The sequence below is a fragment of the Cebus imitator genome, unplaced genomic scaffold, assembly GCF_001604975.1.
Source record: "Cebus imitator isolate Cc_AM_T3 unplaced genomic scaffold, Cebus_imitator-1.0 Scaffold72, whole genome shotgun sequence".
In the NCBI taxonomy this organism is placed as follows: Eukaryota; Metazoa; Chordata; class Mammalia; order Primates; family Cebidae; genus Cebus; species Cebus imitator.
Genome location: NW_016107387.1, coordinates 7256899 through 7271431, shown reverse-complemented (window position 1 = coordinate 7271431; position 14533 = coordinate 7256899). Strand labels below are relative to the sequence as shown.

The window sequence follows — 14533 nt, the reverse complement described above, 5'->3', positions numbered from 1 at the left end:
CAAAAAAAAAAAAAAAAGAAGAAAGAAAGAAAAGAGAAAGAAAGAAAGAAAGAAAAGAAAGAGAGAGAAAGAAACAAAAGGAATTGAATCCAATGAGGAGCAGACACTTCTGGGAGGTCCAGAGGCTGGAAGGCAGGGCTAGAACCCCCTCTCACTTACCTCTACCAACAGCTAGGGAACCAAGTCAATTTTGAGAACTGGCTCAAGAAAGCAGATTCACCTTCCACTGGCCTAGCCCAGACCACCAGACATATCCACGAAGAGCCAAATGCTTCTAATCACTTGGATCAACATCTACACAGGGACCTGTGTAGCAGGCTTCATCTGACTGATTAATAGATGGGTGACAAAGCCGGAGCTCTGATTCATCCTTCAATGTTGACAAAGTCCCTCAACAGCTGTGGCCTAATTGCTGTTCCTGGATTTCCAGAAGACCTGATACCCATGCAGGACCAGGAAACAGAGACAAAAATTAACCTGAAACCTACTGGAGGGGAAGGGGCTGCACTCACCTGGAAAAGGCAAAGTTTGTGGGAACGGCCCATGTATGCCAGGTCCCTAGGCAATTCCACACCGTACCCTAACACCCCGACTGGTGTTCCTGGGTCCCTAGCATTGTCTGTACCCACTACGGAGGTTAGACAAAATGAGGTTTTCACTGCCCTGCCTCAGGCCTCTCTCCAAGGCCTAGCCCATGATACTTGGTGTACATTGGGACCCCAATGCCCAGATATTTGAAAGGAAGTGGGAAGCAAGTGTGGAGCTGCTTCATTTCCAGGTTTTAGGTAGCCTGGGGAACCCCCGGTCGTTGACGGAAGCACAGCGCTCAAAGGCGGTAGAGCTCAGGTACTGGAAGACATATGCGCCACACCGGGTCTAGCACCGGGACATCCCTAGACCCAAGCACAGCCTCCCAGGCCGAAGCCGGCCCACTGCCTTCCCCACGTCCGGGCCCAGAAAAGCAGAGACCTTCCTCTCCATTTGGAAGATGGACTCATCCCCCACTTCTTCCTAGCTCCCCAAGAGACCTGGAGACTTTACGTGTCCTCATCCATGTTCGCTCCAACCCACCCCGATCCCGCCTTCCCGAGAGGTCCAGGAAGGCCCCGCCACACCCACCCTGTTGGCCTCACCCTGGCACAGGCCCCTTTATCATCCTGCAGCTACGCTTGGACCAGGAGGCACAGCCAGTCCCCGCAGCCGGCTCTACAGCTCTGCTCGCAGGTTTCGGCTAGTCTGGGGCGGGGACTTGCGAGCGACTAAAACTTGCCAGGAAGGCGGGGCCGCAGTGCTGTTTTTTAAAGGTCGGAACTGGCCCCAAGGCGCTGGTGGCCCTGGGTGGTCCAGGGAATCCAGCGGCACCCGGCTCCCCTCGCCTAAGCTGCCGGGGTGTGGCGGGGGGCGCCATGGGCTGCTACCGCATCCGCGTGGCCACCGGGGCCTGGCTCTTTTCCGGGTCGCACAACCGTGTGCAGCTGTGGCTGGTCGGGGCGCGCGGGGAGGCAGAACTGGAGCTGCAACTGCGGCCAGTGCGGGGCGAGGTCAGCGCGGGGAGCGAGGGGAGCGGGGCAGCGGGGACCCTGGGCCCAGGCCTGGCTGGGCTCGCGGCGGGAGGGCGGGAGGCTAGGGGAAGGTGACAGCGCGACCTCGGGGACCGGGACTTCCACGGAGTTGGGACGCGCGGGGCAAAGTCAGGGACAAGGTCTGGAGCTGGAATGCCGAGCTGGGCTCAACCCCTTCTCCCTTCCCCGCCCCTGGTCCCGGCAGCCTCCAGGGCCTTCTCGCAGTGACCCAGAGCCTGTGTAAGCATGAGGCCAGGGGTTCGGAGGTGAAGATCCTCCAAGCACCCGCGCGGGGTGAGCTCAGTTAGTGGAACCCACTTGGGCGATGCTGCTCCATCACCAGCTCCAGGCGCTGCGGGCCCTTGTCCCCAGCCTCACTCCGGGCGCCTGAGGCCCAAGGAGCAGGTTGAGTCCGGGCGGAAAGAGGCAATGCCGTCTTTGGAGGCCCTGGGAAAACGCTGCACAGGGGAGCGGCTCCCTCCTGGAAACGGCCTGTCGGGTCCCTCCTACTAAATCTGGCCTGGGTCTGGCCTGCACAGGAAGAGGAGTTTGATCGTGACATTGCAGAGGACTTGGGGCTTCTGCAGTTCGTGAAGTTGCGCAAACACCACCGGCTAGTGGACGACGCGTGGTTCTGTGACCGAATCACAGTGCAGGGCCCTGGGGCCTGCGCGGAGGCGACCTTCCCCTGCTACTGCTGGGTGCAAGGCGAGGACATCCTGAGCCTGCCCGAGGGCACTGGTGAGCGGGCGGTGTCGGGAAAGGGGGCGCAAGGTCCCGGGAACTGCTGCAGGGCTGGGAGGACAGAGCTAAGGACGGTCGGTCGGAGAGGACTTAGAGGATGTAGGGAGGGGCCCAGGGCAGGCTAAGTATAGGGATCCCAGGGTGCTAGACAGGAAACAGGAAAGAGTTATCAATCCCCAAAGTTTCACACAGGCTAAGTGAGGCTGCTCGTGAGACTGCTCCTGAGGCTGGTGGCAGGGAATAAGTGATCTAATAAGTTCCCATCTTCCAAGGAGGCAAAGACAGAAAGTGGGAGTTGCAGTGATCCAGGAAATCAGAGAAGCAAAGCAAAGTAGGAAGGAGATGTCTAGGTGACTCAGAAGTCAGGTGAGGGGACCACATGGAACAGTAGGGGGCAAGTGACCTGTGAGAGCAGACAGCTAAGGGAACCAAATGATAGGATGTTGGTGAGCTGGTTTGGCTGGAGTCACATGGAAGACACTGGTGAAGCACAAGAAGCCACTGGCAGGCAGGAGGCGGGAGGAATGAGGATGGCAAGTACTGAATGTTTAACCATGGGTAATGAGTGAGACAGAGATGAATACAGAGGCAAGTGAGGGCGGTAGGGATGAAAACATCAAATCTATGACTTTGAGTCAGGTGAGTGTAAGTGCAGAAATGAGCTAGAAGTCAATAGATACAGACTATGATGGTAAATCCAGAAAGGTGAGGTTAAAAAAAAAAAAAAAGGCAAACGTAGAATCTTTTGAGAACAAGTGAAGGAGTGGCAGGTGAGGTTTAAGATGTGAAATTAATCAAAGCATTTTGTAGTAGACAGTAGGCGTAGGCATATAGGTGACTAAGATTTCATCACCTTAATTAAGGTGATTTTTTTCTAACCATAAATATTGATGAAATCAGGCCAGGTTGGGGAAGATGAGTGAAGGAGCAAGCATGAGTGAAGGTGGCAAACAGGAAGATTTTATCTATAGGCAAAGGATAAGGGCTGAAATAAGAGAAGGCAGGAGCGCAAAGTTGGCAAAGATGGGATAAATGTGTCTGGGGGATAATCAAATGAGGCAAAGCCAGAGACAAAAGCAACCATGCAAGGCTGAAAACATGGAATACGGCTACCCACAGGGCCAGACAGTGCCATGTGGCTAACTGTCCTGATGTCTCCCCAGCCCGCCTGCCAGGAGACAATGCCTTGGACGTGTTCCAGAAGCATCGAGAGAAGGAACTGAAAGACAGACAGCAGATCTATTGGTGACCACTCACCCCTTAAACTCCCCCTACCCATTGTCCCACCCCTTCCCTGACCCTGCCCCCATCACTGACCATGACATCCTTCCTGAAGCTTTGTCCCCAACTCCTAGCTGGGCCACCTGGAAGGAAGGGTTACCCCTAACCATAGCTGCAGACTCTAAGGATGATCTACCTCCAAATATGAGATTCCATGAGGAGAAGAGGCTGGACTTTGAATGGACACTGAAGGCAGGGTGAGAAAAAGGCTGGACCTCAGGGTGGAATAAGGGCTGGGAGGTCCATGAATGATGGGAGATGGTGAGGGACCAAGAGATCGGCTGATGAGTTACCTCAATACCTGTCCTAGAGCTCTGGAGATGGTCCTCAAACGTGTTTACACTTTCCTGAGCTCCTGGAACTGCCTAGAAGACTTCGATCAGATCTTCTGGGGCCAGAAGAGTACCCTGGCTGGTCAGTGTTTCCCCTAGACCTCCATAATCCCTTAAAGGGTCCTTTGGATGACCCGTCACTCTCCACAGTCTCCTGTAACTCCTTGCAAGAAGAGACTTTATCATGTCCGGTCAACTCAGAGAGGCCTTGAGAATGAAAACACAGAAGCTGGGTTCAGGGTGGCCCATATGCCTGAATCCCTGGGGTAGACTCTGGAGGAGAAGGATATGCAGGCTGCGGTACATATATCCTCCTTCCACCACCCACCACAGAGAAGGTTCACCAGTGCTGGCAGGATGATGAGCTGTTCGGCTACCAGTTCCTCAATGGTGCCAACCCCATGCTGTTGAGACGCTCGACCTCTCTGCCCTCCAGGCTAGTGCTGCCCTCGGGGATGGAAGAGCTTCAGACTCAGTTGGAGAGAGAACTTCAGGTACCTCCCCTTCTCCTGCCTAGCACTGTTCTCTCCTTAGTAGTGTGGTGAGAACGGACAGAGAGAACCAAACTGACTCAGAGGAAGGAAGGCTGCAGTACTACGCTGTCCCTTGGTGCAGTCTTCTGCTGGAAAAATACAGAAATAAAATATGTAGGGGAAAAAAACTATGAGGAGTTCCCAGCATGAAGGGGAAAACAGAATGAATCCCCAGCACGCAGAGAGGGGCTGGAGATGTTAGCAAGAACAGTGACATTCCCTGGCCATGGTGTTCTGGAATCCAGTGTTCATGGACAAGGAGAAAGGTGAAAGAGCCATCAGGTGGGGAGAATTTGGGATGCTTTCTAGAAAATGAAAGTGGGGTTTGGAAGCAATGCACTGTGCTGAGGAGGACCAGCCTGGGCAGAATGTGTGCGTGTGCATGTGTGTGCCGTGTGCAGTGGCAGAGGTAGCTAGGAGAAGCCCTCTGAAATATTTGGCAGAGGAGATGAGATTTGAATAGGGAATGAAAGAGCATTTGCTGAGCTGACGGCAGCCAAAACCAGAGCACAAACCATTCGGGGATGACCAGAAAGGGGCCTGGCCTTTGACAGGGGGTCAGTTTACAATGCCTGTGATGCCAACTGGGTTGAGCAGGCCTGGTTCCAAACCCAGATCTGCGACCACACATCCACACACAAGGCATCTACCCTCACCAGGCTGTTCCTTCATTTTAAGATGAGAGAACCTGGATCAGGTGCTCTAGTTCTCCCAACAGGACCTGGAACTGATGCAGGAGAACGGCAAGAAGCTAGACTAAATGTCTTGCCCTGGCCAGGTGCAGTGGCTCACGCCTGTAATCCTAGCACTTTGGAAGGCCAAGGCAGGTGGATGACCAGGTCAGGAGTTCAAGACCAGCCTGGCTAAGATGGTGAAACCCCGTCTCTACTAAAAATACAAAAATTACCCAGACATGGTGGCGGGTGCCTGTAATCCCAGCTACTCGGGAGGCTGAAGCAGAGAACTGCTTGAACCTGGGAGGTAGAGTTTGCAGTAAGCCGAGACTGCACCACTGCACTCCAGCCTGGGCAACAGAGCAAGACTCAGTCTCAAAAAAAAAAAAAAAAAAAGTCTTGCCCTTTACCCTGGCCCTGTGGCGGGAGACTTTGAATTCTAGAAATGGATACATCCCTCCTTTCCCCAGAATGGTTCCCTGTTTGAAGCTGACTTCATCCTACTGGATGGAATTCCAACCAACGTGATCCAAGGAGAGAAGCAGTACCTGGCTGCCCCCCTTGTCATGCTGAAGATGGAGGCCAGTGGGAAGCTGCTGCCCATGGTCATCCAGGTGAGGGTGCTGGGCCTCCCCCACAACACTGTGCTCTGTTCATCTCAACCTCTGCTCCCAGGGACTCAGCCGCCTGGCTCTTGGCTCCTAAACCCCATCCCCACTCAGTGAGACCTGTCCTCATGTCACACTATTTGCCTGTACCCTAGTCTCCCCTGACTCACCCAACTAGAAGTACTTGTTCAAGAGTCAAAATGGCCTCATGGAGTTCTCATCCCATATCCAGTGGTCCTCAAACTTCAGCATGCATCAGAATCACCTGAAGTGCTTGGTGAAATGCAGGTTTCTGGTTCCCTTGACCAGACTCTCTGATACAGTATGTCTGGGGTGGGAACTGAGAGTCTGCATTTTTATAAGTTCCAAAGTGATGCTGATACTACCAGTTCAGTACCAGACTTTGAGAATCACTATTTAATCTCTCAGTGGCCTCTGACTCTGAACCCTCACCATCTCTTGAATATCTTTTCTCTCAATTTTTTTTTTTTTTTTTGAGACAGAATCTCACTCTATCACTCAGGCTGTAGTACAGTGGCGTGATCTCAGGTCACTGCAACCTGTGCCTCCCTGTTCAAGCAATTCTTCCACCTCAGGCACACCCCCCCCAGTAACTGGGACCACAGGCATGCACCACCATGCCCAGCTAATTTTTGTATTTTTTGTAGAGACGAGGTTTCGCCATATTGCCCAGGCTGGTCTTGAACTTCTGGGCTAAGTAATCTGCCCGCCTTGGTCTCCCCAAGTGCTGGGCTTATAGATGTGAGCCACCACACCCCGCCTTCTCTCACTATTCTTAACAGTCAGTTGACAAGAACAGTCAATAATCTCACACCTCCTGCTTCTCCTTCACATTCCACCACTATCTGAGCGCCAACCCCAAACCGACAGATTTCTCCCACACCACTGTGAAGGCCTCCTTCTGGACTCCCTTCTCCCAGTCTTGCCTGTACTCCACCTGACATCAGGGCACTACAGCTAGTGAGAGGCAGCCTGGGAGGGGTCACAGTCCTCCTACTAGGATACAGCCTCCTAGAAGGCAATCTCACTTAGTCATGTTTCCCCAAGAATGCTGACTATAATGTCATATACAGAATGGGAGTTCAATTGTTTCTCTTTTTCCCAGATTCAGCCTCCCAACCCCAGCTCCCCAACCCCAACACTGTTCCTGCCCTCAGATCCCCCACTTGCCTGGCTCCTGGCAAAGTCCTGGGTCCGAAATTCAGATTTCCAACTGCATCAGCTCCAGTATCACTTGCTGAACACTCATCTGGTGGCTGAGGTCATCGCTGTCGCCACCATGCGGTGCCTCCCAGGACTGCACCCCATCTTCAAGGTACTTAATCTATTACATCACATATCCCTCAGACCGCAGAGAGAGGAACCGCCCAATATCAAATGATATTGACGCAGCAAAAACCCTTTGTAGCAATTTGTGAGTGAAGACAAGACTGTATCAATATCTTGAGATGTTGATTTTAATTAAGTTTAATTAAGTTTAGTCACTTAACATTCTACACGAACCCTCTGAAATTCTGAGATCCGACAGTCTAGCAGTGTGCTCACAGTAGGGATTGAACACTATTAGTAAAACCCAGGCCGCATTCCTACCTTAGATTTAGTATTTAACCAGAAAAACAGATCTCGTATTTAGCCCGTAAGAGCCAACCAGAGAACAGTATCTGGTACTAGAGTTTGAAATCACATGAGACAGCCTGGAACAGTCTAGTACTCATGAAGAATGTTTTACCCGAACTGAGGAGTCAGCTAAGTAAGAACAGATCAAAAGGCAAGGAAGAGCAGCCAGCAAGCCACTCATACCTGCCCAACAGTAAGGTGGATAGAGATGTACGCTAGCATGGTAATGACAGGAACGAAAAGGAAAAAACCTAAAACATAGTAGAGGAAACAGTAGCCACAGCGTGCCTGGGTGCAAGACAGAGAAAAGCCATCAGTACAAGCTTCTGCCACACCTGTAAGTCCACGGGGTGGTGTGCTGTACTAACCTAAAAATACTGTGGTTTTCGGAGCTGGGTGTGGTGGCTCACGCCTGTAATCCCAGTGCTTTGGGTGGCCAAAGCAGTATAATCGCTTAAGACCAGAAGTTCAAGACCAGAGTGGGCAATATAGCAAGTCCCAGTCTCTAGATTAAAAAAAAAAAAAATTAATAAATACTGTAATTTTTAAACAGGGAGTTCAGTATATATTGCCAGGGAGAAGGCAAAATAAGACCTGTGTTTGCTTTAAAAAAATGTTCTCAAAATCTTGATGATACTTTACATATAAGGAACTTGGCCGAGGGGGCACAAACATGATACAGGCTTACAAACCAGAGTAATTGTCAGAAACAGTAAAGTTAGAACAAGCCAGAGTCAGCAAAAATGAGGTGTTTTGTTTTAGGTACATGGAGTTTGATGTATTGGTAAGATACGCAAGTGAGTCCTGGGTAAAAACAACTGAATTGTGTTTCAGTTGGGGGCCTCCACCCAGATGCCCCAGGCCTGGCCAGTATAGCTGTGCCACCTCTGGAGTGACCCCTTTGGTAACAGAGACAAGATGGAGACCAGCCCGATTAATGGCATCTTGGATTTAATTCATCTCAAGCTGCCTCCTGTGTCCCCATCCTCTGCTCCACTTAAACAACTGAAGCCTCTATTCACCCAGTTCCCCTTCCTGGTTCAGCCCTCCCGCTGTCTGCACTCACCACAGTAATGCCATCCTCAGGCAGGCAGCTGACTTGCTGGTGGATGCACATGACGGTAAAGTCTGCAGATGTCCTAACAGTGGCCTGTGCAGCCTCTTGCTTTGGATTGCTGGGGTCTCAGTCCTGAATCCTGGCCTCAATAATTTCCAGATGTCCTCACATGTTCCTTCATGAGGTTGTTAAAGGTTAAAAGGACTTAACAGCGTGACACAAGCTAAATGCTACAAAAAACATTAGTTCTTGCCTTTTTTTGTTGTTGTTTTTTTTGTAGATGGAGTCTCACTCTGTTGTCCAGGCTGGAGTGCAGTGGCGTGATCTTGACTCACTGCAACTGCCACCTCCAGGTTCAAGAGATTCTCTTGCCTCAGCCTCCAGAGTAGTAGGGAGTACAGGCACTCACCACTACGCCCAGCTAATTTTTGTATTTTTAGTACAGATGGGATTTCACCATGTTAGTCAGGCTGGTCTCGAACTCCTGACCTCAGGTGATCTGCCCACCTTGGCCTCCCAAAGTGCTGGGATTTCAGGCATGAGCCACCGCACCTGGCCTTGCAATTTTTTTTTCAGAGACAAGTTCTCACTCTGTCACCCAGGCTGGAGGTCAGTGGTGCAATCATAACTCACTGCAGCTTCAAACTCCTGGGCTGAAGCAATCCTCTAACCTCAGCCTTCAGAGTAGCTGGGACTACAGGTGTGTACCACCATGCCTCGCTAATTTTATTTTTTGTAGAGACAGGGTTTTGCTATGTTGCCCAAGCTAGTCTAAAATTCCTGGGCTCAAATGATCCTCCTGCCTCAGCCTCCCAAGTAACCTAGATTGCAGGCACATGCCACCTCACCCAGATAGTTCTTGCAATTATTACTATTAGGCACTGTTCGTCCTTAGGCATCTCTCCTCATGTGGACTTTGGGCTTCTTGTGACATTCGGCATCTTTCATGAATCTTCTGAAAAGCTTCAGATTAATGTGAGCTGCTTTGATATCTTAACACCAAAGGTATCACTTGGGTCATTGCCAGCATCCTGCATCAACAATTCAGACAAACACCAAAACTGCTTGAAACCTGCATATTAACTATGTGGAAAGGAAGACAAACATTGTAAGATTTAAAAAAAAAAAAAAAGAAATACAGCCAGGCACGGTGCCTCACACCTGTAATCCCAGCACTTTGGGAGGCCGAGGCGGGCAAATCACAAGGTCAAGAGATCGAGACCATCCTGGCCAACACAGTAAAACCCTATCTCTACTAAAAATACAAAAAAAAAGGAGCTGGGTGTGGTGGCACGTGCCTATAGTCCCAGCTACTTGGGAGGCTGAGGCAGGAGAACCAGTTGAAACCAGGAGGCGCAGGTTGCAGTGAGCCGAGATTGCGCCACTGCACTCCGGCCTGGCGACAAAGCAAGACATTGTCTCAAAAAAACAAAAAAACAAACAAACAAAAAAAACGCATGTTAACGATCAGGTGGCCTCTTTTTAATAGCTAAGGAAAAGCAGGAGAAGAGGGACCCAACAGTGCCTAAGTAGAGGTGGAGAAAGATTTGCTTAAGCAAGAAGCTGAGGCCAAGTGTGGTGGCTTACACCTGTAATCCTAGCACTTTGGGAAGCCAAGGCAGGTAGATTACGAGGTCAGGAGTTCAAGACCAGCCTGGCCAAGATGGTGAAACCCCATCTCTACCAAAAATACAAAAATTAGCTAAGACTGGTGGCGGGCACCTGTAAACCCAGCTACTCAGGAGGCTGTGGCAGAGAACTGCTTGAACCTAGGAGGTGGAGGCTGCAGTGAGCTGACATCATCCCACTGTACTCCAGCCTGGGTGACAGAGCAAGACTCCGCCTCAAAAAGAAAAAAGCAGGTAGCTGAATGGAGCTCTTCTAGTTCTGACCCAAAAGTACTCTCCCCACCCATCCCCTAAAGAAATCCAGCTGTGAACCAACTAAAAGATGGAGATGCAGCTTTGCTAATGAGTAGAGAGGCTAGTTTAAGAGAATGTGAATGACAGAGGAGGGAGCAAAGAAAATCACAAAGGGCCGATTCATAAGGCACCTATATTCAAGGTGAAAACAATGAAGAGGACAGCTACTATTCCAGGACTCGTGTGTACTGAATACTCTCCATACATCACTTAGGTGAGCATCACCACTGCCCCTGAGATAAGAGAGTCTATTACTGCCCCCTGTTGACAAATGAAGAGATTGCAGATTAAAATGAGGCGTAAAGTGTAGGTTAAAATTCTGAGGCCGGGCGCGGTGGCTCACGCCTGTAATCCCAGCACTTTGGGAGGCCGAGGCGGGTGGATCACGAGGTCAAGAGATCGAGACCATCCTGGTCAACATGGTGAAACCCTGTCTCTACTAAAAATACAAAAATTCAGCTGGGCATGGTGGCGTGTGCCTGTAATCCCAGCTACTCAGGAGGCTGAGCCAGGAGAATTGCCTGAACCCAGGAGGCGAAGGTTGCGGTGAGCCGAGATCGCGCCATTGCACTCCAGCCCGGGTAACAAAAAAGCAAAACTCCATCTCAAAAAAAAAAAAATTCTGGTCAGTCTGGATCCAGAGCCCAACTCGCTGGGAAATTGGAGAGCATAAGAGTGAATGATAAATGCAGCAAGAGACCAGCCTGTCAAGGAAAGCAGCAAGAGGAGTAAGCGCCATGCTGGGTGCCAGGCCCTATCAGGAAGGACCCAAGCACGGCCTCCACTAGCCATGCCCTTCAATCTCCTCCTCCCCAGCTCCTGATCCCCCACATCCGCTACACCATGGAAATCAACACCCGGGCCCGGACCCAACTCATCTCAGATGGAGGAATATTTGATAAGGTGAGAAGGGTACAGGGCATGGGACTGTGTCATCCATCTCTCCATGAGCTGATACTTTCAGGATACAAGACCCACCAAGTGGGAATGGACTCAATCTTAACCTATGAACCTATCCCTTTTAAACCCATGTCTTAATATCTGGAAATCCCACATCTGCCCTGCTTTATGGAAGATATGATGGTTCTCCAGTCCTGTTTCCCCTCTAAGACCTGTCATCTTCTGTTCCAGGCAGTGAGCACAGGTGGAGGGGGCCACGTGCAGTTGCTCCGTTGCGCAACGGCTCAGCTGACCTACTGCTCACTCTGTCCTCCTGACGACCTGGCTGACCGGGGCCTACTGGGACTCCCAAGTGCTCTCTATGCCCACGATGCTTTACGGCTCTGGGAGATCATTGCCAGGTGAGTAAGGAGGAACTGAGTAACGGGGAGAAGGGGGCCTCTGGCCTGAGGCCAGCATGGGGCAAAAGCAATGAGAAAATTAGAGGGTCCAGACAGGAGAAGCGCAGAACTCAATCCTGGGGAGAGATGAAGAACAGTGAGGACATGGTGGGTGGCTCTGAAAATGAGGAGACTGGGATGGGGCAGAGAGAGGAGGTGAGGGGAACTGTTGGGGGAGAATGGGAGGGGTCTGGAAAAATCAGGATTTTCTGAGGATGTATGAAAGCAACCCTGTGAATTCCTAAACTAAGGACCCACATCTGCTTCCATGAGATGCTAGTGTGTTTAGAGGGCTAGGGATGTCCCAAGGCAAGCCCTCTTCCCAGATACTATGGAAGCATTGGGCAGATGCCACAGAAAGAAGAATAGAGGCCAGAGGCCAGGGCTTCTGCTCTCAGAGGCTCAAGCGCCTTCTCCCCCGGGCAGGTATGTGAAGGGGATCATCCACCTCTTCTACCAAAGAGATGACATGGTGAGTGGGGACCCTGAGCTGCAGGCCTGGTGTCGGGAGATCACAGAGGTGGGGCTGTGCCAGGCCCAGGACCGAGGTAAGATCCGTTCCAGAGACAGAAGCTCTGGGGAGACTCTGCCAGGGCCCCTTCCCAGCCCTGTCCTTCTGGGACAGGACCCTAGCCCCTCATCACACCTCCCTCCTTCCACACAGGAAAGCATGTGCATCCCACTCCCACCTCCTCAAACTCAGCACAATTCTAGAGACCCAAGGACTGTCCTCCTCGGAGACCCTGGCCATCAACCCCTAGTCCCACCCCACTCGTCACAGATGCCCCTGAGCTGCCATATCCTGGCACCCACCAGGTCAGAGCCACAGCCATGAGGGGTCTACACAGTCCCTCTGGGCTCACAGTCTCTCTTGATGGTTCCCTGTTTTCCTACCTGAGGATGTAAATGGGAAGATTTTCCCTCCAAAGTCCCCAGTGGCCCATCTGGCTTTCCCTCCCTCTCTTCCTACCTGCTACTGTCCAACACACCCAGAGGGTCCAGGGATACTGCACACCTGCTACAGTGCAAGGTCAGCTCTGGATGTAAGCTCAATACTATACGTGCTTTGCCTCAAACCCAAATTCAGCATCCTGATCCTAGGGGCTCAGATTTCTTCAGCTAACCCAACCCTCCCTAACCACCCTCTGGCTAGAATCACCACTACCTTTAGTCAAACCTCACTCCCTACATTTGAACCTTTGAGGAAGAAATGGCCTTTGCTGAGCTCTTAAGCTTATCACACAGGCACCAGCATGGACTGCTGTCACTCATCCTTCAGCCTCTCCCTCTCATACTTCAGACCCGGGCCTTGAATATCAACCTCTGCCTCTGTGGGACAACTATAGACATTCACTGGGGAGCCTTTATGGCCAATCCTGGGAATGTGGCAAACATCACTACCCTGGAGGGAGCCTCTCCCTGGGGAAGCTGGGTGTGCCACCCCTTCCAGGACCAAATTCTCTCTAGTTCTTCTCTGTACTGTCCCTTAAGCTCCTAGTCAGTTTGGACTACTATAAACACTGGTGGGGCACGGTGGCTTACACCTGTAATCCCAGCACTTTTGAAGGCCAAGGTAGAGGGATCATGAGGTCAAGAGTTCCAGACCAGCCTGGTCAACATAGTCAAACCCCATCTCTACTAAAAATACAAAAATTAGCCAGGCATGGTGGCGCACACCTGTAGTCCCAGCTACTCAGGAGGCTGAGGCAGGAGAATTGCTTGAACCTGTGAGGCAGATGTTGCTGTGAGCCGAGATCATACCATTGCACTCCAGCCTGGGCGACAGAGCGAAACTCCATCTCAAAAAAACACCATAGACTAGGTTGCTTATAAACAACAGAAATGTATTCCTCGCAGTTCTGGAGGCTGGAAGTCCAAAACCAGGTTCTGGTGAGGGCCCTTTTCCAAGCTGCAGACACCCAATTTCTCCTTGTATCCTCACATAGCAGAGAGACAGCAAACTAGCACTGTTCTCCACTCGTAAAGGTATCAAACCCATTCAAGAGGGCTGCACCCTCTTGCCCTAATTATCTCCCAGAGGCTCCACCTCCAAATACCATCACAATGGGGATTAGATTTCAATATAAGAAGAGCCAAAGACATTCAGTTCCCGACACATTTTAACTTTAACCTCCACTAACTGCCCTCCCCCTGTTCTCTTTCAGTTCATATAGCCCACCTTTGTCTAATTTTCCCAACAGACGTTTTAGAGGCAGTGTGCTAAAATTAAAAATGGCATGGGATTAGCAGTCAGGAACCTGAGTTCAAGGTCAGCCTCTGCCTTTTTCCAACTAGCCTTCTGGACAGTTTATTCTCTATGGGCTTTGATTTTCTTATCTATAAAATGAGAGTAATTATATTTATTCCAATTAACTGATAAAATTATCGTGTGTGTCTCCCAGCACTTTGGGAGAGCTCTCCCGAGGTGAGGAGATCACCTGAGGCCAGGAGTTCAAGACCAGCCTGGCCAACATGGTAAAACCCTGTCTCTACTAAAAATACAAAAATTAGCCAGGCTTGGTGGTAGGCACCTGTAATCCCCGCTACTTGGGCGGCTGACGCAGGGGAATCACTTGAACCCGAGAAGCAGAGGTTGCAGTGAGCTGAGATTGCGACACTGAACTTCAGCCTGAGCAACAGAGCAAGAGTCCATCTCAAAAAAAAAAAAAAAAAAAAATCAGTCTCTGAGCCCCCACATCCACTGCAACATGAGTGGCCAGAGATAACCCCTGTGGGAGCCCCTCTTAGCTGTGACACTGGAAATCCATGACTTCTCCTGTTCCCCACCTTATTTAACACAGAGACTTGTCATTCTGTCCAGGAGTAGGAGTCAGCATTCTCT

At 50.9% G+C, this 14533-nt stretch overlaps 1 protein-coding gene and 1 long non-coding RNA gene across 4 annotated transcripts in view; one reads left to right on the top strand and one right to left on the bottom strand.

Annotated features, from left to right (window-relative positions):
* Positions 1-1178: 1178 nt before the first annotated feature.
* ALOX12 (arachidonate 12-lipoxygenase, 12S type) overlaps positions 1179-14533 on the top strand; it is a 15748-nt gene continuing 2393 nt past the window's right edge. Inside the window, exons 1-11 of the mRNA XM_017531723.2 lie at positions 1179-1541; positions 2102-2303; positions 3470-3551; positions 3662-3784; positions 3898-4001; positions 4253-4413; positions 5597-5740; positions 6861-7070; positions 11168-11254; positions 11483-11652; positions 12118-12239. Of these exons, the coding sequence (XP_017387212.1) occupies positions 1407-1541; positions 2102-2303; positions 3470-3551; positions 3662-3784; positions 3898-4001; positions 4253-4413; positions 5597-5740; positions 6861-7070; positions 11168-11254; positions 11483-11652; positions 12118-12239 (1540 nt within the window). The 5' untranslated portion in view covers positions 1179-1406. The remainder of the gene's footprint in view (positions 1542-2101; positions 2304-3469; positions 3552-3661; positions 3785-3897; positions 4002-4252; positions 4414-5596; positions 5741-6860; positions 7071-11167; positions 11255-11482; positions 11653-12117; positions 12240-14533) is intronic.
* Positions 6946-14533, bottom strand: part of LOC108306630 — a 10980-nt gene continuing 3392 nt past the window's right edge. The window contains exons 4-5 of one of the 3 annotated variants that reach the window (XR_005200837.1): positions 8439-8604; positions 6946-7079 (exon numbers count right to left, since the gene is read on the bottom strand). This is a non-coding gene — a long non-coding RNA (uncharacterized LOC108306630). Of the gene's footprint in view, positions 7080-7190; positions 8605-14533 lie in introns of those variants that run through there. The other 2 variants (XR_005200836.1, XR_001826211.2) reach the window with 2 other exon arrangements.